The 21,444-nt window shown below is 43.3% G+C and overlaps 1 protein-coding gene across 2 annotated transcripts in view; it reads right to left on the bottom strand.

Annotated features, from left to right (window-relative positions):
- The window catches only part of USP42 (ubiquitin specific peptidase 42), a 137,791-nt gene that overhangs the window by 65,789 nt on the left and 50,558 nt on the right, over positions 1-21,444 (bottom strand). For both annotated transcript variants that reach the window (XM_082261879.1, XM_082261880.1), the window contains 5 exons: positions 20,204-20,314; positions 19,931-20,033; positions 16,448-16,515; positions 15,831-15,901; positions 1,658-1,740 (listed from right to left, as the gene is read on the bottom strand). In XM_082261879.1, coding sequence (XP_082118005.1) covers positions 1,658-1,740; positions 15,831-15,901; positions 16,448-16,515; positions 19,931-20,033; positions 20,204-20,314 — 436 coding nt within the window. The remainder of the gene's footprint in view (positions 1-1,657; positions 1,741-15,830; positions 15,902-16,447; positions 16,516-19,930; positions 20,034-20,203; positions 20,315-21,444) is intronic.

Genomic DNA, 21,444 nt, shown 5'->3' with positions numbered 1-21,444 from the left:
TGTGTGAGGAGCAATGCATCGTGGGACATGTAGTCCTGGCAAGAAGGAAGTGATTTGAAGTGAGTCTAAAGGCAGTTGTTTTTTTTTTACTTTGCTATAGGGGAACTCTATATTACACTTTGCGGCTTGCTATAGGGGCACTCCTAGGACAGGAGGAGCAAGAAGCACCTCCAGGGCACCCCAGAATAGGAAGTACAAGTACTGATACTTTTTCTAAAGTACTCCCCGATATCCATTAATGATACCCATTTTTAATGGCTTGACGTTTTTTTTTTAGACTAATAAAAAATGATTACCGTTTCTTTAGAATTATGAACAGATCTTCTGTGGCTTTGAAACTGCGCTACTTCAGCGTAATTTCAAAGCTGCAGATCAGTGCAATGTGGTTCTCTGATTTAATTGCGACTTCAATTAACAGAACTCCATGAAAGTCAATGGAATCGCAAAAAAGGTATCGGTTTTAATATCAGAGCACCCTTTCCAGCAAACTATACAATGAAAAACAGGGATATCTAGTTCACATATAGTCCATCCAGAATTTGTATTGTTAATATGTGGTCACACACCTTTAGCACCCGATAGTTTAAATACATGTACAAGCTATCGGGAATTGAGCACAGGTATATCTTTTCTCACCATATAGCTGGTTATTTGTATTTACCACTGCATAGAGAGAGATATTAGAGAATAAATAGTCTTTTTTTTTTTTTTTTAAACTTCACAAATTATACGCCACAATTAGTTTTTTTTTTTAATCCGATTAATCGAAACAACAAATCGGCCAATTAATCGATTATGAAAATAATCGTTAGTTGCAGCCCTACTCCTCATATACCCCTTTGCATAATTAGATTTTAAGAAGAAGTAGCCCACCAAAGAACAAGGAGAGCACACACATTTGGAACATGGAGTTCCTAAAAAAATGAGCGACACACTGATCTATTTTCTTAAACAAAACATTATAATCAAGTTATATAATTTTCAAAAGATGAGATGGCAAAGTAAGCAAAATTTTTAAAAGGGCCAGTATATATTCTGCATCCTCTTCTCTCCCATTTCATGACAAGCACCCTTTCAGCTCATAAATACCTTTCCCAGCTCCATATCCACCTTGATTAAAAATGTAAATATTTTTATTACACCTGGACTAAATCTAGTTTCTGCTAAATACTGTTAAATTGGAAAGCAATGCTTACCAGTGGGCAAATCATTAAAATTACAATAAGCATCCAGTCTAAATTCATGAAACCTCTGGCTTCTTATATGACCTAAATACACCAGCAGAGAGAAAATTCACATACCTGTTCCTGTCTATTTTGGGTGTCCCGAACACATCTTATTGTGTTCTCCGGAACATAAAATCAATTTTAAAAAAGGTCAACAAGGAGAGCTTATCAATATTCAAAACTCAAATGCAGTGGTCCCACCAAAAAGCCATTGAGAGATGGAAGTGTAAATTGGTTTAAATATAAAGTCATCACCACTGTGGACATGTTAGATTTTTTGGAAAAATAGGGCCCATTTATCAAGGTGAACACAAGTGGATAGTAACACAAACATTGGTCTGGGACAGACTACAATATACAGTTTTCATAACAGTGCTTCAGAAGGAGGTTTACTGTGATGTGTAGAGGAGTAAATATATTTAAAAGCTTACTTGCTGCATTTGTATGCATTGTCTCCTTCAAGTTGTTCGGCTTTTACAAACTCTTCCAGAGCTTGGTTTATACTATGTGAAGACTGAAGCAAATACAAACAGGATTAGGGTTTAGGGAGCATAAGAAAAGTATTATATTTGCAACATGGTCTATACTATAAAATTGTATTTATTAGGAAGCGCAGAACAGCTTTGCATATTACAAGGAAAAACAAACCTGGTACAAATTTTGAAATCACAAAAATTACTTCAAAAGTGAACACTGCAATAACAGTTCAAAATAAGTGTTCACCGATATTAAACTTTACTTTTTCTTTAATATAGTGTATTCTATATCTGCAGAACTGTATAATGTATAAAATGCACATCATATGTGTCAGTGACAACACAGGTTGTACAAACAAGTTAACTAGAAAATATAAAAACTTTTTAAAGGCTTCCCAAAACAATGAAAAATGTCAAACTGCTGCAGTGCACTTACTGCAATAATCACATTTAAATCACTATTGCAGTGCAAAAGCTAGACAGTAGACACTACACTTACTTCAATACTCAGTTTTAAGTAGAATAAAAATATAGTGCAGAGAGAATAACCTTTCATCATGTTCACCTGTTAAAACAGTTTGTTTTTTCATAAATTACTGCCACTTCACTAAAAACATGTTTACTTGGTAGAGAGGAAGAAGGAGCAGAGGTATCTTCTAGCATGAGAGGCAAGTCTTTTGTAGTGTCTCATTTTCTTTTCACCACTGAAGAGGATCACCACTTCTTAGGTCAATTAATGGTTCCTTCAAATAGAGACAAAGTTCATCATCCAGGCTGATTACTGCAGATTCAGAAGAATCCTCCGCATGAGGCCCCAAAAAAAAAAAAAAAAACACTGAACATGGCATCTATGCGACCACGATGAACATTCTCTTCTGTCTGTTGTCTTTTTGGACATTTGTCTTTTTGTAGCATCCTGCTCTTCCAGATCAGAAACATGCTCTTCCCGACTTGACATTTCGGCAGCAGCCTCCTGCATCTCCTTTTGAATATCTTCGGTCAACCATTGTTTTGCCTTGGCCAATACATCAGAAGAGAAAATGGGAGTCCTTTGACAGTCGCCGCCCATTCATACAGTCTTCAAGATTGGGACGTCCCAAAGCAGTGTAGATGTGAGGGGTGGGAAGACGCAACCTTAAAATAGGCAACGCAGCACCCAGGTCATAGAAAAAAACACTGAACCAGTGGCTAAGTAAAGCTCAACAGGAGCTAACCCAGGAAAAAAAAGGAAATAAACCCCATGACTAAGAGACATTAAAAAAAATAGCATGTCTCTTTAACCACTTTACCTCCACTCACATGGAGGCTACTGCGGCAAAGTGCCGCGATCCCATCCAGCGACGTAGACCTTCATTCACAGCGAGAGTCGGGCCAGCGGAGGAGCAGCGGCGATTGCCGCTGCTCTGCCCCGATCGTCGGGGATCGAGTCTGGAGATCCGCCCGCTGTGTGTAAACACAGCGGGCGGATCTCCATAGTGACAGGGACTGACAGATCGGAGTGTTCAGCATAGCTGGACATCCGATCTGTCCTTCTGTCACACAGTCAACTCCCCCCCCCACACGTCAGTAAGCACCAGGCATACATTAACCCCTCCCTCTCCAATAAAATTAACCCCTTCCCTGCCAGTGTCATTTTTACAGTAACAGTGCATATATATAGCACTGATTACTGTAGAAATGTCACTGGTACCCCCAAAAGTGTCAAAAATGTCAGTCAAGGGTCCGATCTGTCCGCCGCAATGTCGCAGTCCCGAAAAAAAAAAAAAAAAAAAAAAAAAATCGCAGATCACCGCCATTACGCGTTAAAAAAAAAACAACACCAAAAATGACAGAAATCTTTCCCTTAGTTAGTAAACGCAATAACTTTTGCGCAAACCAATCAAAATACGCTTATTGCGATTTTTTTTTTACGAAACAGGTAGCAGAAAACAAATTGGCCAAAAATTTAAAAAAAATTAGATTTTTACATTTTTTTGGGGGGGGAATTTCATATAAAAAAATGTGAAAAATATTGTTATTTTTTCAAAATAAACGCTCTTTTTTTGTTTATAGCGCAAAAAGTAAAAATCGCACAGGTGATCAAATGCCACCAAAAGAAAGCTCTGTTTGTGGGAAAAAAATGACGTAAATTTCGTTTGGGTACGGCGTCGCACGACCGCGCAATTGTCAGTTAAAGTCACACAGCGCCGAATCGCAAAAAGTGGCCTGGACGGAAGACAGCAAAATCCTCCGGTGGTAAAGTGGTTAAACCACTGCCGCACTCAAAACCTTGTGGCCAAAAGAAGCATCCGAGGATACCAACACATCAAGTTTGTAAAACTTAGAAAAGGTGTGTACAGACGACCAGGTCGCCGCTTTGCACACCTGAGCCGACGCCTGGTGACGAAAAGCCCAAGATGCACTAACCGCTCTAGTGGAGTGCGCCTTAGGGAAGGGAGGAACCCGACCCTTAATCGAATAGGCCTGCGCAATCGTCTGTCTGATCCATTTGGACATGGTTGCCGCAGACGCCGCTGTACCCTTCTGAGGTCCTTCAGGAAGGACAAACAGACAATCCGACTTCCGGAAAGAGTCAGTGGCGGAAAGGCAAACCTTGATCGCCCGAACAACGTCCAAGGAATGCAAGTCAAATTCCTTCGGATGCTTAGGCTTCGCACAAAGCGAAGTCAACACAATATCCTCATTGAGGTGGAAGGCTGAAACCACCTTAGGAAGAAAAGACTTATTTGGTCGCAGGACCACTTTATCCCTATGAACAACCAGATAGGGGGGAGTGGCAAGACAGAGCCGCCAACTCAGACACTCTGCGAGCAGATGTGATCGCCACTAGAAAGGCAACTTTCTGTGACACAACAGGCAGAGGGATCTCTCTGATGTTCTCAAAGGGAGGTCGTTGTAAAATGGACAGAACCAGATTCAGGTCCCAGGGAGGTAAGGGAGGCCTCCTCGGTGGAGCCAGATGACGCACCCCCTGAATAAAGGTTTGAATCAAGAAATTGGCCGCCAAAGGGCGCTGAAAAAGAATGGCCAATGCCGACAATTGGCCTTTGATCGTGGTCAGCGCCAGACGCTGATCCACCTTAGTCTGTAGGAAGGCCAAAACCCTCGCCACTGAAAAGGAGCGAGGGTGAAGACCTTGTGACTCACACCAGGCAAAATATGCCCTCCAGGTGCGATGATAAATCTTCCCAGAGGAGGCTTTTCTAGCTTTTAACAAGGTAGGAATGGCAGCCGACGGGGTACCCTGTCTCTCAAGACTTGGCTTTCAACAGCCAAGCCGTCAAAGCCAGCAACTGTAAAGCAGGATGGAAGATCGGTCCCTGAGACAGAGGATCGTTTCTTAGCCAGGGAGGTTCGACAACTATCTGCATAATGTCCGCGTACCAAGACCGACGCGGCCAGTCTGGAGCTACCAGAATCACCAGCATCCGTTCCGAGGCTAACCTGCCGAGGAACCTGGACAACATTTGAATTTGAAAGGCATATATCAGCCGATACCGATGTCACGGCACCACTAACGCGTCCGAGGCATCCGCCAGAGGATCGCGAGATCGAGCCACGAACCTTTCCACTTTTTTGTTGAGACGGGATGCGAACAGATCCACGTCCGGAGACTCCCACCGGATACACAGAAGGTGAAACACCTCTGGGTGTAAGGACCAGGGTCTGGCGACTCAGATAGTCCGCCTGCCAGTTTTCCACACCTGGAGCCTCCCTGATTGATGTACGCCACCGCCTGAGCGTTGTCCATTTGCACTCGTACAGGGCAGCCCTGAATCCGAGCCGACCAAACGGAACAAACCAAGCTTGATTGCCCGGAGCTCCAGGACATTCATCGGTAGGGAGAACTCCTCCCCCCACCACTGGGCACAAATCGTGCCCAGAACTCCACCCCAGCCCGACAGGCTGGCATCCGTGGAGAGCCCCGTCCACAATAATGGCTGGAAGGACTTGCCTTGTGTCAGAATCGGTGACTGGAGCCACCACAAAAGATCCGATCTCACCTGGAGCCAAAACCTTGGTGAACACCCTTGGAGCCGAAGCGAGACCGAAGGGCAACGCCACAAACTGGTAATGCTCCTCTGCGATTGCGAAGCGGAGATACCACTGATGACCCTCGTAAAAAGGGATGTGCAGATATGCATCTTTTAGGTCGATGGAGGCCATGAATTCCCCTGGACTCAGAGATGCCACCACAGACCAGATGGATTCCATCTGGAACTTCTGTACCTGCACAAAGCGGTTCAGTAACTTTAGGGCCAAAATCGGACGCACCTTGCCCTCTTTTCTGGGCACTGTGAACAGATTGGAGTAAAACCCCCGAAACCTATCCCACGGAGGGACCGGCATGATGACCCTTTGGGCGAGAAGATTTTGAACCGCCCGTTGTAGATCCCGGAAACGATCGGGAGTCAGATGGAGATTTGATGTAAAGAATCACAGTCCAGCGAGTATCAACCGAATCCGCAAAGGGATAATGGTACTTAAATCTTAGGTACTACCAGCGTCTGCTTAATGCGACACCATTGGTCATTTACCGTTTCCTGAAACTCCTCGGGACAAGGAAAAACCTGACCCGACTTCAGGGCTTTGCGCGTCCTGAAGAAAACCCGCTTACCTGCCATGGAGGGCTCATCAAGATTTAAAATCTCCTTAACGGAGCTAATAAGTGCATCTACCGCAGCACGGTCACGTGCTATCCCAGAGGAAGAATCCTCCTCCTCCACATCTGACTAAGACGGGGACCCCTCAAGGGGGACGTCGCCCGTGGCAACCAATTCAGGCTCTGAGTCCGAAGACAGAGGGCATAGGCCGTTTCTTTGTAACTCGGTCAGACATCAGATCAAATTTTGACGCTAAAGTCGCAAGTGCAGCAGATAAAGAGGCTAAGGAAGTGGTAAGTATCTAAACCACCAACTAGGTCTGTGGGGAATTTGCTATCCTGGGACTCCATATTAGTAAAGTGCAAAAAATTACACTGGCCCTTTAAAACGGCGGTTCCCGCGGACCCATATCGCAAACTGCACTACAGGTGGAGACCCTTCTCTTAACTAAAGCTAAACTGACAAAAGAGTGCTAGCAGAAATATAGCCAGAGAAAACCACGCTGCTTTTGAGAAAGCGGATTATAAAGAGGAAGTGACCTCACGTCCCTAGAGGCAAAAGACAGTCCTGAGCCACAAAAAATGGTGCCTGATAGAGTCAAATGGAGGAAAAGCACTTAGAAAATGGCCACTGCCCAGACAGGACATCCACCCACACTAAAGATGGCGCCCGATCGGCGCTGGCAATGATGATGGAAAATGGCCGCTGCCCTCACTCTGAGGCCAAACAGCCAGCCCTTACCAAATATGGCGGCCGGGGGCGAAACAGCGCCAAATGCAGCAGAAAACGCCCGCACTGGCCCCCACCGGGATCTGCACAGAGCACCCCCAGGAAGAAGGAAGCCCCCACACCCCCCCCCCGTATGGCGGTCTGCACCGCAGGAGCGCCCCCGCAGGGACAAGGAAGGTAAGACACAGGGGGCTATCCTACGGCCATGGAGGGGGATATTACAGCAAACTTTACATGTACCGCCATCCCCAGAGTGGGCCCACTCAATAGCCCCTCAAAAACCTGTTCCCAGGGACAGAGGGGTAGAAGTACTCACCATACCGCGAAACGTGGGCACCGCTCAGACATGGGAGACCTCCCACCTGGGTGGGGGTGCCGTCAGCCAGGAAGCATGCTAGCAACCCCGGGTGTTCGACGTTAAGACATGCCAGCGAAGATAGAAAAACTTTGCAGGCTCGTCCCCGCTTCTAGGGGCACTGTCGTTGCGAGGCCTGGGCGTACCAAAAGCCTGCGACGCTCGATGGCAGACTGGGACTCCATAAGGTTCTAGATTAACCAGTACGAGGCCCAGTTCTGATGACGCTTGTAGTGCTCCAAATTCTGACTAACTAGCGTAGGTGAGAAAAAATAAAAAGCTATTCTTAAAAGAAAAAACACTTTTCAGGAAAAAAAAAAAAAGAAAAAAAAAAAATGAGACACTAGGTCCCAGCAGGGAAAACCTAGCCTACGCATGACGCTAGGCAGCAAAGAACTGGATTAGAGTGGTACTGGCTGGAGGATATAGGCCAGAGGGATGGCCCCCTGTGGGTGTGTCTATATGTTAATGTTTGTTGTATTAACAAAATGACTGCCTAGCTTGCTTCTGCGAAGAGGGCCAATACCCCAATCGTGAAGACTGTATGAATGGGCGGCGACTGTCAGAGGACATTAGAGAAAGTATGATTTTTGTATCAAGGATCCAAAGGATATGCCAGCACAACTTTTGTATTCTCTTCAGGCTTCTCAAAACATTTGGGGAGGCTGTCCCTCATGACCTACCTACATGTTTTAATGCAATGTATTGGGTCCTTCATTCTCTCGAAGAAGCATCTTCAGCACTCTCACACATGGGATGACAGATGACACTAATGAGTCGTAATGACTCCTCTCTAGTGTCACTTCCTCTATGGGAAGGAGGGTCTCAAATACATTGGCTACAATGTCCCACTGATCAGCAGTAGGACAAGAATGTCCTCCATATTCACCTGAATAGATGGCAGGAGCTCACTTCTGTTCCAGCATTCTTTGCAGCATTTAAAATGTTGAGTTCCATTGTGTTGGAACAGACTGAATCAAGTTGTTTTTGGGTAGGCAAAGGTTTTCCTGAATGCACGTCACTGTCTGCTCGGCAAAGATTAAATGGTGGAAATGGCCTGCGCACCTCTTCAGCATGGCAATTATATCAAAGTTCTCTGGCTTCACAGACCATCATTTACCAAAAGTTGCAGGATGTGTGCCATGCAACTGAGGTCTGACACTTCAGCAAGCCTTATTCCTTTAGCTGTCTCAAAGCACAAGCATCACTTGGTCTGTTTATTCCCTAGTTTGTAAGCATGCCTAGAAACATTTCTCTAATGTACTCCCTAGTGTGGAATCCTTGCATCACTTTTGTATTCAATACCAATTACCTTTTTTGTCAATCCGCTGTCAATGAAGTGGCAAGTAAGACTCATTGGTGACTATCTGTCCTGACCAGCAGTCAGTCGTGAATGAGAGCGAGTTGCCAGCATTCTCTGGTTGCAGTATAGTCTTTATTTTCTCAACTACCTTTTGGTGAATCTTTCCCAGCATTACGGTTCGATAATACTTTTCACTCTTAAGTGTGTACCTTGGCTCAGCTATGGACATCCAACTGCTTAAATCCAGAGTCAGACACCATTGTAAATGGCTGGTTATCAGTAACCATCATCTCTAATTATCCTGTCCAGCAGTTGGGATCTTCCATCTGAATATAGCCACCTTGTTTTTTTCTGAAACATATCTGTTATTGTTACCTGGGATTGTTGAAGTATTTCACTTAGTGATTCAGTTTGTTTTTTGTGCTGCATAATTTTAACATTATGAACTCTTAGATGGGCCCAACGATTTGACAAATTTTTGTTTTTTGCAGTTGCTAATCCCATGCTCACTGTTAACTTCATGTACAATGGATATAGTTGTTTAATATCTTGTGGTCATTTCGGTTACTGCATCTTTTTCAGTGTTCCCTCCTATTCTATGATGTATTTCCCCTTCCTGTTTAGTTAGAGTGGAGGAGAAAAAAAAGTACAGAGTGCAGAACCACCTCGTGTCTGTGGAGTTTATCAATGGTAGCAGAGGATGGTTTCCAACTATAGAGTACCACCTAAGTTTGACGAAATCAGACCATACGAGTGCTGGAAAAATGAAATTAGTATCTGGAAACTTGTTACGGATTTGGACAAGAAGAAGCAGGCACTAGCGGTGGTGTTAGGGCTCGAGGGGCGAGCCAGAGAGACCGCTTTGGAAATACCCGCGAGCGATCTGAATGAAGGCAATGGTATGGAAACCTTGTTAGCTAAGCTGGACTCTGTATTCTTGAGAGAAGAAAAAGACCGCGCTTATGAAGCGTACTCTCATTTTGACTCGATTTCCAAAGACAGCGCGATGTCCATGGCAGACTACATCATAGACTTTGAGCAGAGATACAACCGCATGAAGAAATACAACATGACCTTGCCTGACGCTGTGTTAGCGTTTAAACTACTGGACACGGCTTGTCTTGAAGAGAAGAGTAGGCAGCTAGCACTTACAGCGTGCACGGATTTAACATTTGTATCCATGAAGTCAGCGTTAAAACGGATTTTCGGAGGAAAAACCAGTGGAGCAAGTGGAGGCAGCTTGACTCAAGATGCGGCGTTTTTCACGGAGCAGAGGCCACCAGGTAAATTCAGACGGAACAACAGCCAGTCACAGAATAGACAGTGGCAGCCACAGCAAGGTACAAACCCGCTCGACAAATATGGTAAGCGAACAAAATGCGTAATTTGTCAGAGCACGTACCATTGGGCCAAAGACTGTCCTCATCAGAGAAATGAAGTAAAGCTAGCAAAAGATGAAAATGTCGAAGAGTGTAACATTACACTGTTTACAAAAGTTATGACGGACTCGGAGATCTTCCTAACTGAATCACTGGGATCAGCTATCATTGACACAGCATGCACACGTACTGTTTGTGGTGAAAAGTGGCTGGATAGTTACATGAAAGACCTGAGCCAAAGCCAAATAAACAAACTGATGCAAACAGAATCTTCAAGCTGTAGACCTTTCAGATTTGGTGATGGTCAGGTGGTACACTCCTACAGAAAGGTAAAGCTTCCCGCTAAGATCGGACCAACAAAATGTCACATTGAAACGGAAGTTGTTCCTGTTGATATCCCTTTACTGCTGAGCAAAATGGCTCTAAAGAGAGCAGGAACTGTTTTAGACATGGAGAATGACAAAGTTGTCATGTTCAAGCAACCAGTGCCTCTTGAGCTCACTAGTTCGGGACACTACTGTGTCGACATTAGAGATGGTAATACTGAAGTGGACACCAATGAAAGTGAAGTTCTTGTCATCACAGCAGAGATGTCTACAAAAGAGAAGCGTAAAATTCTCCTGAAGCTTCACAAACAGTTTGGCCATGCCTCTGCAGACCGGCTGCAGAGGCTTATCCTCAGCTCTGGAAATACTGACAAAGACTATCCAGTTATTCTGCAAGAGATTATCCGTGACTGTGAGGTATGTCAAAGATACAATAGGACCAAGCCCAGGCCTGCTGTGGGTTTGCCTTTAGCCTCAGAGTACAATGAGACGGTGGCAATGGATTTACATGAGCTGGAACCTGGCATATGGTACCTCCACATCATCGACCATTTCACACGCTTCAGCGCTGGAAACATTGTGAGAACAAAGAAAGCCTCTGAAATTGTCAACTCTTTCATTCACTCGTGGATAAGTGTTCATGGTGCCCCAAAACGGATATACACTGACAACGGTGGTGAGTTCAATAATGAGGAGATAAGAGAGATGGCAGAAAAATTCAACATTGAGATGAAGACCACAGCGGCATACAGTCCTTGGAGCAACGGGCTGCTGGAGAGACACAACATGACTCTGACTGAGATTCTTCTGAAGGTGAAAAGGGAAAACGGGTGTGGCTGGCAGACTGCTCTAGACTGGGCTTTAATGGCCAAGAACAGTATGATTAATGTGCATGGTTATAGTTCACACCAGCTGGTGTTTGGTCACAGTCCTAATCTTCCCTCCATTTTGGTTAATAAACTGCCTGCTCTAGAAGGCACTTCTATGAGTACTAGAGTAGGACAGCACCTAGCAGCATTGCATGCTTCCAGAGGAGCATTCACATGAGGTGGAATGCTCAGAAAGAATAAAAAGAGCTTTACGAAAGCAGCTTAGGCCTACAGATGAAAAGTATGAGACAGGAGACAGAGTGTACTACAAACGAGCAGACAGTACAGAGTGGAAAGGTCCTGCTGTAGTTATCGGTCAAGATGGCTCTGTAGTGTTTGTCAGACATGGTGGTATCCTTGTCAGAGTACACCAGTCCAGGCTGAATAAAGTTAATGCACAGGATGGGGATACACTTGTACTACCTGATATTCCTGGAGATAGTACAGAAAAAGAAAATGTAATACACACTATGTCAGAAAATTCAGATGATGAAATGAGTGTTAATAGAGAAGTGCTAATCCATGAAAACACAGAAACCGATGATAGAGAAGATGTGAGACAAACTAATGAGGGATGCTACTAATACAGTGGGTTCCACGGGTGTCAAACTGAAAACAGGTCAGACAGTGACATTTACAAACAGAAATGATGAGACAAAACACACGGCCAGAGTTTTAGGCAGAGCAGGGAAAGCAAAAGGGCAATATAGAAACTGGTACAATGTGCAGTATCTTGAACCAAATAAGCTTTAGACATGTCACAAGTTGATGATCTTCTCACTGAATGTGAGAACACCGATGGCGATGTACTTATTACCAAAGACATCTCTTTTGATGCTGCTAAACAGCAAGAGATTGACAACTGGCAAAATAATAATGTTTACGAAGAAGTCACAGACAAAGGTCAGAAATGTATCTCTACTAGATGGGTCTGTACGTTAAAGGAAACTTCTAGTGGTGTTGTTCCCAAAGCCCGCCTTGTGGCGAGAGGTTTTGAAGAAGTCAATATGCATGAATTACAGAAAGATTCTCCCACATGTGCATCAGAATCACTCAGGCTCCTGTTAGCTGTTATTTGTCAAAACAAATGGCAAGTGAACTCTATGGATATTAAGTCTGCTTTTTTGCAGGGAATGGAACTCTCAAGAGACATTTACATTCGTCCCCCACCAGAAGCGAGCGTGGACAATGTGTTGTGGAAACTAAAGAAATGTGTGTATGGACTTGCAGATGCTTCCCTCTACTGGTACAACAAGGTCAAAGAACTCATGCTGAAAAGTGGGGGTAAAATGTCACGGGTTGATCCTGCAGTGTTTTATTGGCAGAATGAGCAGTCTGAGGTAACAGGAGTACTGGCATGCCATGTGGATGATTTTTTTTGGGCAGGTTCAGAGCATTTTGTAACCAATGTCATCCCTGTGCTTAAATCTGCATTTCACGTGGGTCGTGAAGAGTGTGAGAGTATTTCATATGTGGGGATGAACATTGCTACTGTGGGTGGTGTAGTACAGGTGCATCAGCACAGTTATATTGAAAACCTACAACCAATTCATTTGCAGGCAACACGTGCTGTACAGAGAGAGGCCCCACTGAATGAGAAAGAAAGAGAACAACTCAGATCCAAAATAGGACAGGTTCTGTGGGTTGCTAAACAAACAAGACCAGATGTTATGTTTGACACATGTAGCCTAGCATCCAACATTAAGAATGCTACTGTTCAGTCCATACATGAAGTGAACAAAGTGCTCCGTAAACTTAAGTCAGAGAAGGTAACACTTAAGTTTCAATACTTGGGTAACAGTGAGGATTTGAGTTTGGTAGTATTCAGTGATGCTTCACTGGGCAATCTTCCAGATGGAGGTACACAGGGTGGGGCTCTAATTGCCCTCATGGAAAAATCAGGAAAGTTCTCCCCACTGTTTTGGCAATCTAAAAAAATTAGACGTGTGGTAAGAAGCACACTGGCAGGAGAAACCCTTGCCATGTCAGATGGTATTGGCAATGCTATGTTCTTGGCTATGCTCTACTCTGAACTCACTACTGGTAAAGCTGATCTTAATGCTCTTCCTCTTATCTGTGTTACTGATAACCATTCCCTGTTTGACGCTCTTAAGTCTACAAAACAGGTCACAGAGAAGAGACTAAGATTAGAAATAAGCGGTGTCAAAGAGCTCATACATGCTAATAAAATCAAAGAAGTGCGTTGGTCAACAGCCAAGTCACAACTTGCTGACTGTTTGACAAGAAAAGGTGCTTCCTCTCTTATGCTTCTTAAAGCGCTGTATGAGGGTGTATGGAAACTGTAAAATCTGGTCCATTGAGCATATATCTTTGTATTTTTATTTTGTTCGTTTAAATACGCAAACTCACTTGAATACTACTGTGTTCTGAAAATCATTTTTGTGTGACAATGTTTTATGTCAAACTCACCCGTTCTTTTTTTTATCTTAAGAAGAGAGTGAGATTGTTAACTTCATGTACAATGGATATAGTTGTTTAATATACTGCCATCTTTGTGGTCATTTCGGTTACTGCATCTTTTTCAGTGTTCCCTCCAATTCTATGATGTATTTCCCCTTCCTGTTTAGTTAGAGTGGAGGAGAAAATAAAGTACAGAGTGCAGAACCACGTCGTGTCTGTGGAGTTTATCACTCACATTGTTTGTGCATGTGTTGCACACTGCTGCTTTTCTTGGGGATGGTTGAGACGAGAAATAGTCCAGGACCACACTTACTGTCTGCATTCATCTCAGTGTAATTTGAAAGAGTTTATACTGAATAAGGTTTAAAAAAAAAAAAAAAAAAAAAACAGGCTGGCTGGCTGACACCAAGGCTGCTGTGGCTAGCTGGCACCAGGGCTGTGGGTGGGTGGCTGCTGGCAGGCATGTCCTTTGTCCAAGATGAGGGAGGCAGCCTAAGAAGCCAGGATATGCAGGCCCAGTGCGTGGAGGAGCGTGGCGCAACATACACAATGACGCATGCTCCACGCACAATATCGGTCATATCGTCAAGTTTCGAAACTGACACAGATACTTCCAAAAAAATAAAAAGGGAAGATCTGCCTCTGATAATCGGTGGATCCCTAATTAACAGTACACTTAATGCTAGTTGTAAATCATAAAAGTTTTCTTGAAGGTATGCATTTTTACTTAACCACTTAAGCCCCGGAGGATTTGGCTGCTAAAGGACCAGGGGTTTTTTTGCGATTTTTTACTGCGTGACTTTAACGGACAATTGCGCGGTCGTGCGACGCTGTACCTAAACGAATTTGACGTCCTTTTTTTCCCACAAACAGAGCTTTCTTTTGGTGGTATTTGATCACCTGTGCGATTTTTTGATCACGCGCTATAAACAAAAAAAGAGCGTAAATTTTGCAAAAATAACAATATTTTTCACATTTTTTTATATGAAATTCCCCAAAAAAAAAAGTAAAAATCAAAAATTTTTAACATTTTTCGGCCAATTTGTTTTATGCTACCTATGTTTGGTAAAAAAAAAAAAATCGCAAAAAGCGTATTTTGATTGGTTTGCGCAAAAGTTATCGCGTTTACTAACAAAGGGAAAGATTTTTGTCATTTTTGGTGTTTTTTTTTTTAACGCGTAATGGCGGCGATCTGCGATTTTTTTTTCGGTACTGCGACATTGCGGCGGACAGATCGGACCCTTGACTGACATTTTTGACACTTTTGGGGGTACCAGTGACATTACTGCAGTAATCAGTGCTATACATATGCACTGTTACTGCAAAAATGACACTGGCAGGGAAGGGGTTAACTTTATTGGACAGGGAGGGGTTAAGTGTGTCCTAGGGGCGTGATTCTAACTGTGTAGGGACATTCCTATTGGTGTAAAAGCAAAGATCAACCGTTCTACATAGTAGAACGGACAGATCTTCACTTTTACACAGGGAGAACTGACAGGCAGCTTGTTTACACAAGCTGCTCTGTCTTTCTCCCTTCACAGGAGCGATCGCAGTGTGACTGGCGGACATCGAGTCCGCCGGTCACACGCACTGACTTGTCTGTGAACGAGCCGCGGCGGGCACGCGCCTCGGCGGGCGCGCGCCCGCCCGCGATAGGCTCGCAAGTCAGTGACAGGCGAGTGACGTACCGATACGTCACTCTGCCTGGCCGGGGCTGACCGCCGCAGTATATAGTCGTGCGGCGGTCGGCAACCGGTTAAATTATTTTTTCATGGGAAATTAGGTCACTTTTTGCGTTACATGAAAGTTGTCATCGTTTTCTTCTTTTGCTTAGAGTAGTGTTAGAATCTGTCTAAGTTTTTTTTTTTTTTTTTTTTTATCACTGCCTTTTGGGAGACTTCCTATCACATTCCCTTGAGAGGTGCCATGGGCAGAAGTGAAAAAGGAAAGGTCTCCAGGTGGCACCACTGACAAAAAAAAAACAAACACATATGAAATTACTATTCATAATCTAAAAGAAAAATCTGAAATTTGGCTTTAGTTAATGAAAGAAAAAAAAAAAAAAAAAAAAAAAAAAAAAAAAAAAACATAACATGCCAACTAATATAGTTAAAAAGTAAATGCTAGTGCTCAATGACTTACCTTTATCTCCAGTGCAATATCAAGGCAATCTTCATATGTATCGGACACAGATTTGCACTTCAGACATTTTACTGCAACAGAACAGTGGCAAATAAGAATTATTAAACCGAGCAATATTATTTACAAACAATTAATTTAAAATGTGTCGCTTTCTTCAATTTTTTTTAGCCTCTAATTAGATCTGCAGATTCCATGGTGCTGCACATGTGATCAGCTAGGACATTATTTATTTAAGGGCATGAAAGGCAGTTCCAGCCTGGGGAAAAAATAAAAGTCAGCAGCTACATCCATTCATCCATGGGTGCAGACGCCAGCATCTTCACTAGGAGAAACAGAAAGTGAAGCCTTGCGGCTTCACAGCCTGTTTCCTACTGCGCTTTCTGAATGGTTCTGCTGTCTACAGGGACCTGTGTGTCTCCCTGAAGGCGGGGGTGGAAATTTCGAAGATTGCCGCACGATTGCGGAAATCTTACCTAGAAGTGGGTACCTGGTTTTGACAGGTATCTTCAACTTCTATTTATAAAAGACAGTAAAGTTGGCTGGCTCCATGAATTCTGCAAATTATGGCTTTATTGTGTCTTGAGATTGAAAAAGCATAAGTCACAAAACAATCTTACCTCGAGATCGCAGACAACCACCAAATACTTGATGTATAAAAGTAGTTGCTTGTGTACTTCTGCCATAGCTGGAAAAAAAAAAAATGCATTATTACCATGACAAAGACTAAAGCTGGCCATACGTGGATCAAAATTGGCTGAATCTCGATCTATGTGTGGCCACTGCAGTCGAACAGATGATTTGTGTGTTCTGACAGCAGGGGAGTCTCACTGCTGTCACAATACAATAGTACAGTGGGGAGGATTTTCCCATCCACCTCCAATGTGGTTTCATTTCTTTCGTTCAGCCACAAAAAGAGCTGAACCTTCTATGGCGAGCTTAAGATAAATTGTCAATGCAACCTCTCAAACACTGCTGTCCCCTCTCTACCAATAATTGTGTTTCTAACTCATTTTGTTATATATTAAGCTTTTTTAGCTAGGTCACTCTCAGCATCTAGGAGCTGCATAATATTCAATTTTCCCTAAAAGGAATTGTAAAGGCAGGGTTTTTTTTTATCTTAATGCATTGTATGCATTAAGATAAAAAGCCTTCTGTGTACCAGCAGCCTCCCCAGCACCCCCTAATACTTACCTGAGCCCCATCTCTGTCAAGCGATGTCCACGAGTCCCTCAGCCTTCTGGGACTCTCCCTCCTGATTGGCTGACACAGCAGTGGAGCCATTGGCTCCTGCGGCAGTCAAAGTCAGCTAGCCAATCAGGAGAGAGAGGGGAGCGGGGCTGAACAGCAGCTCTGTGTCTGAAAGGACACACCGAGCTTCAGCTCGGCTTAGTTGTCCCCATAGCAAGCTGCTTGCTGTGGGGGCACTCGATAGGAGTGAGGGCCAGGAGTGAGGGGCCAGGAGCAGCAACAAGGGACCCGAGAAGAGGAGGATCCGGGCCATTCTGTGCAAAACCAATAGCACAGAGGTAGTAAACCTAATGTTTGTTATTTTTTTTTTTTAAACGAGACTTTACAATCACTTTCCAATTTAACACAAAAAATTCACAACTATTGGTCTCTTCCATCAAAAAACGCTTCGCTCTACCTGTCAGTATTAATGTACACTGAGCTGTGCATGTGCAACCCAGTATACATTTAAAGGTTTAAAGCACGTGACTCCCATGCGCAGGGTTATGACATCACAGCCCGGCAAGTCCAGCACCTGCACCAAGCACCTGAAGACTTCAACCCGAAAGAAAAAAAGTCAGGTGAAGATTGAAACGCCCCCAACTCTGAAGGCTAACATAGTAGCATTGGAGATTGGGACGATCAGCAGCGTCCATAGGAACAGAGGGAATTGGGCACATAGCCCTGCCCCTGGACATCACGCACGGGGAACCGGATGTTCCTCCAGCAGTCAAGTCTGGAAGGCCCGTGCGGGACGGCGCTGACAGCGTGAGTTTCAAACACCGGACGCACAGCTTAGAAACACAGTGAGTGGAGTGAGCGTGCATTTCATTCATTGAACGCATGCTTTGGAACAGAACAGTCACAGTAAGACTCATTTGGTTAAAAAGGTAAATCATTTTTGAAATATTGCCACTATGGTAGAAAAACAACTAAAGGCATGCTTTTAGCAACACCCTAGGGATTATGGGATCACTGCGAAACTGCTTTTAGCAACATGACTTAGGAATTTGAGCCTCTCTGTCTTTAGGGGTAGACACGTCTCCTCATGGCCTTTGTCGTTTGGTCAAGCCCAGTGCCGACTGTGGAGGGGAGGGATCTAGACTTCTGAATAGCACATATAAAAATGGTGCCCTAAGCATGTTGGATTAGCTCAAACACATCAGCTTTCCAACCGCAGATATGCGTCTTCCGTTTTACTGGAGTTGTATATGACATGCGTTTTATCCCTTTGTGAGTATGCTTTTGGCAATTTTTAATAAATTTCTAAGGTTTGGGTAATGCCCTAGGGGTTTAAACCCATATTTTTTGGTTTTAGGTACCTCCATGCCTGACCTCCCTGCATACACACTAACCTGGGAAAAGGAACTCCAAACCAATATCGCTCCATCGGATTAAGGAAAGTGTTTTATTCTGACACAAAAGGGTGTAAGCTTGTCACTAGGTGGTATAGATGCCCACCAGTCCTCCACCAATTTAATCATACAGTCCCAGATACATGTTGGTGTTGCCATAATACCAAAGGCACTATACACTCCACATTTGGTGGGATTGTCCCCCAATTAAAGCATTCTGGTTACAAATCCTCATTCTCTATTGAAAGCTTATGGAGACCCACATTCCCACGTCACCCATACCGTCACTCTTCCCCATGATTCCAGGCCCTATTAAGTCTGCAAAAAGAGATGTCCTTAGACACTCTCTAGCAGCGACCAGGGTGGTCATTCCCCGATATTGGACGACAAATATCATACCTCCCCTTGTGGAATGGGCTAATGAGCTGGACTTCATCAGGGACCTCATGCGTCTGCTGTCGCAGGAAATGGATATGGAGGAACAGTTTAAAAATAAGTTGACCTCATGGTCCTTGTTTCGATTCTCCGCAGCCTTCCAGGCTTGGATTACAGGGGACGTCCCCACAGCTTCTAGTGAGCCATGATGGAGTGAGTAGATCTCTTCCGCCTTCTTTCTTATCCTTCCTCATCTCTATTTCTCCCTCTCCTTGCAGTTCTATCCACATTGAGATATCAATCAGAGCCGTCAAATATGATCTCTTTGCCAACTAGCGACTGTATCAGTAGACCGGTCGCACCTGATTTTCTGATCTATATGGGAGGGTGACACCAAATTTATATGACAATTATTGTTCTTTTTGTTTGATACCCGCTAGAAGCCCAGAGATGGTGTTGCCCGACTTTTGTTATAGTTCTGTTTTCTTAACCTGCAGTGTGTTATTCCGATACCATTTGTGTATACATTTCAACGCGATCGGAAGCTACGTATATTACCCCTTTGGAGCTCCTCTATTTCTGTACTAGTTATTTTCCATGAAAATTTTGAATAAAATAAGACTAAACCAAAAAATAGCCCTTTCCTTCAGGGCCTGGGGTTAAAGCGCAAGTCCGCCTTCTGCAAAAAAATAAAAAATTAATGCACAAATTGCAGGGAAAAAATGCAATTAATATTTATTTTTCTGCAAACAAGCTGGCAATGCATTGTAACTGAGATCTGTGAATGGTGGATGAATGAGCTAGATTTCTGTTGGGGGGGGAGGGGGGGGGGATACCTAGACTCTTGTAAAAGACAGTATAACCCGACTTTCTTAAATTCCCATTTCCCTCAACATATGGCAAAAAAAAGAAATATGAATTTACCTCATGCTGCTGAAACTGAAATCTGAGTCAGCATAAACGGTCACTCTATTTTTCCCTTTATATTTTCATAAACAAGGCAAGATACATTCTATCGATAGAGAAAAAAATTAATCTTTATTCAATGTAAACCCCATCACAGATATTGGTTTTATCTTCTTATTACCAGGCTATATCACTTTATTATGCATTTACATCTGTACCTCACTATGGTTAGCTTACCTTATGTAACCACTGAGACAAGATTTTTGCATTTCATCTACAGTATACCGAAGAAATTCATGAGCATCCTCTTGACTCCCCAAACGGAAATGCTTTGCAATACCTACAAATTACAAGCACAAAGTTCTTGCTTGGACATTGCCATTACAGATCTACAAACAACTTATGAACACCGTACCAACATTAGCGAAAGGCAGCTTGCGACACAGATGCATCCAAAGTTGCAATATAGTGTGTTTTATGGATAACAGAGAAAAAATCGAATGTACTTACGTCTTAGGTCATTAATAACACCTGTTGGCTTGATGACATTGCCCGTGTTAGACAAAGCCTGAACGATGTGAGACTGCATAACACACATCATACAGAAATCTTGCTCTCGACCTGAAAGTAAATGTATTAAAAATGCCAATAAGAACAATGATTACATTTTTATAACAACAAATCTGAGTCACGTTCAAATAAAGTACACAGAAATAGACGTATTGGGACAAAATTGCTGATAAGCTGTCTTGGTAGGCATCTTTTTTTTATAAAAAACCCAAATTTATTACTATGGGACAGGCAGAAGAAAAACCTGTTTGGCTATGTAGTTCTTAACGTAGCAAAGGAGAAAGTTATATGTATTTTATCCAGAAAACTTAAAACATTACAACCATAAGTCTATTGACTCAAATGCATATTGAAAAAAATGATTAAAAAACAAAAAAGCAGAACCATTTACCTGTGAGCAATTAAAAAAACAGTTATGCAGTGCCAATTTTATATATTGCAATATGTCCCATATTTCCGCATGTCAAAAAACATTAAAGTGGTTAAGTCAATTATTCGAATCCCTGTCATCCCCTCTGCAATAAGAAGATGTACTACAGAGTGTGTGAATTTAGTTTTTTAATTTGGCAGCTAAATACCTTTTTTTCCAGATCACCGATTTGCGGTCCTGCCCGTAGCTCTCCTTCCCTAATCTAAGGACTACACAGTGGGAGTGGCTGAGTTTCCCCTCTATTAGCCAGGTGGTCACGTGACCACACATCAGTGATGTGAACAAAGGCTGCAGAATAAAAAAAAATCTCAAACAGACACACAGTGTAGTACATATTATTGCAGAGGGGCTGGCTGGAAATGGCATCGCTAACTTTTTCCAGACTAAATAGCAGCAGGAGGGGGAGGCGGAGGAGTTGGCTCACCACACAGACTCCCAACAGGGAGGGGGGACAGACTAGCAGCAGGATAACAGAGGCACAAAAAACCGACCATGGCATCATGGATCAGCGGCATGATTAACGTGGTCAGCACACTAAGGGGGACACAGGAACAGGTAGGCCCAAACAGGTATATTACAAAAGGGACAAATGATACAGCAGAAGCCCTATGTGGTTTAACATGCTTTAAAGGAAAAGTTTTTTTTTTGTGTTTTTTTTAGGTTTTCAACCACTTTACGTTTCTGGTACAAAGCAGCTTAAAGTGTACAAAATGATTAGTACATGAGCAGCCAAAATGCTTTATTTTCATTT

The sequence above is a fragment of the Pelophylax lessonae genome (genome assembly GCF_965119305.1).
Source record: "Pelophylax lessonae genome assembly, chromosome: 6".
Lineage (NCBI taxonomy): Eukaryota > Metazoa > Chordata > Amphibia > Anura > Ranidae > Pelophylax > Pelophylax lessonae.
This window is presented reverse-complemented; position numbering and strand designations above follow the sequence as displayed.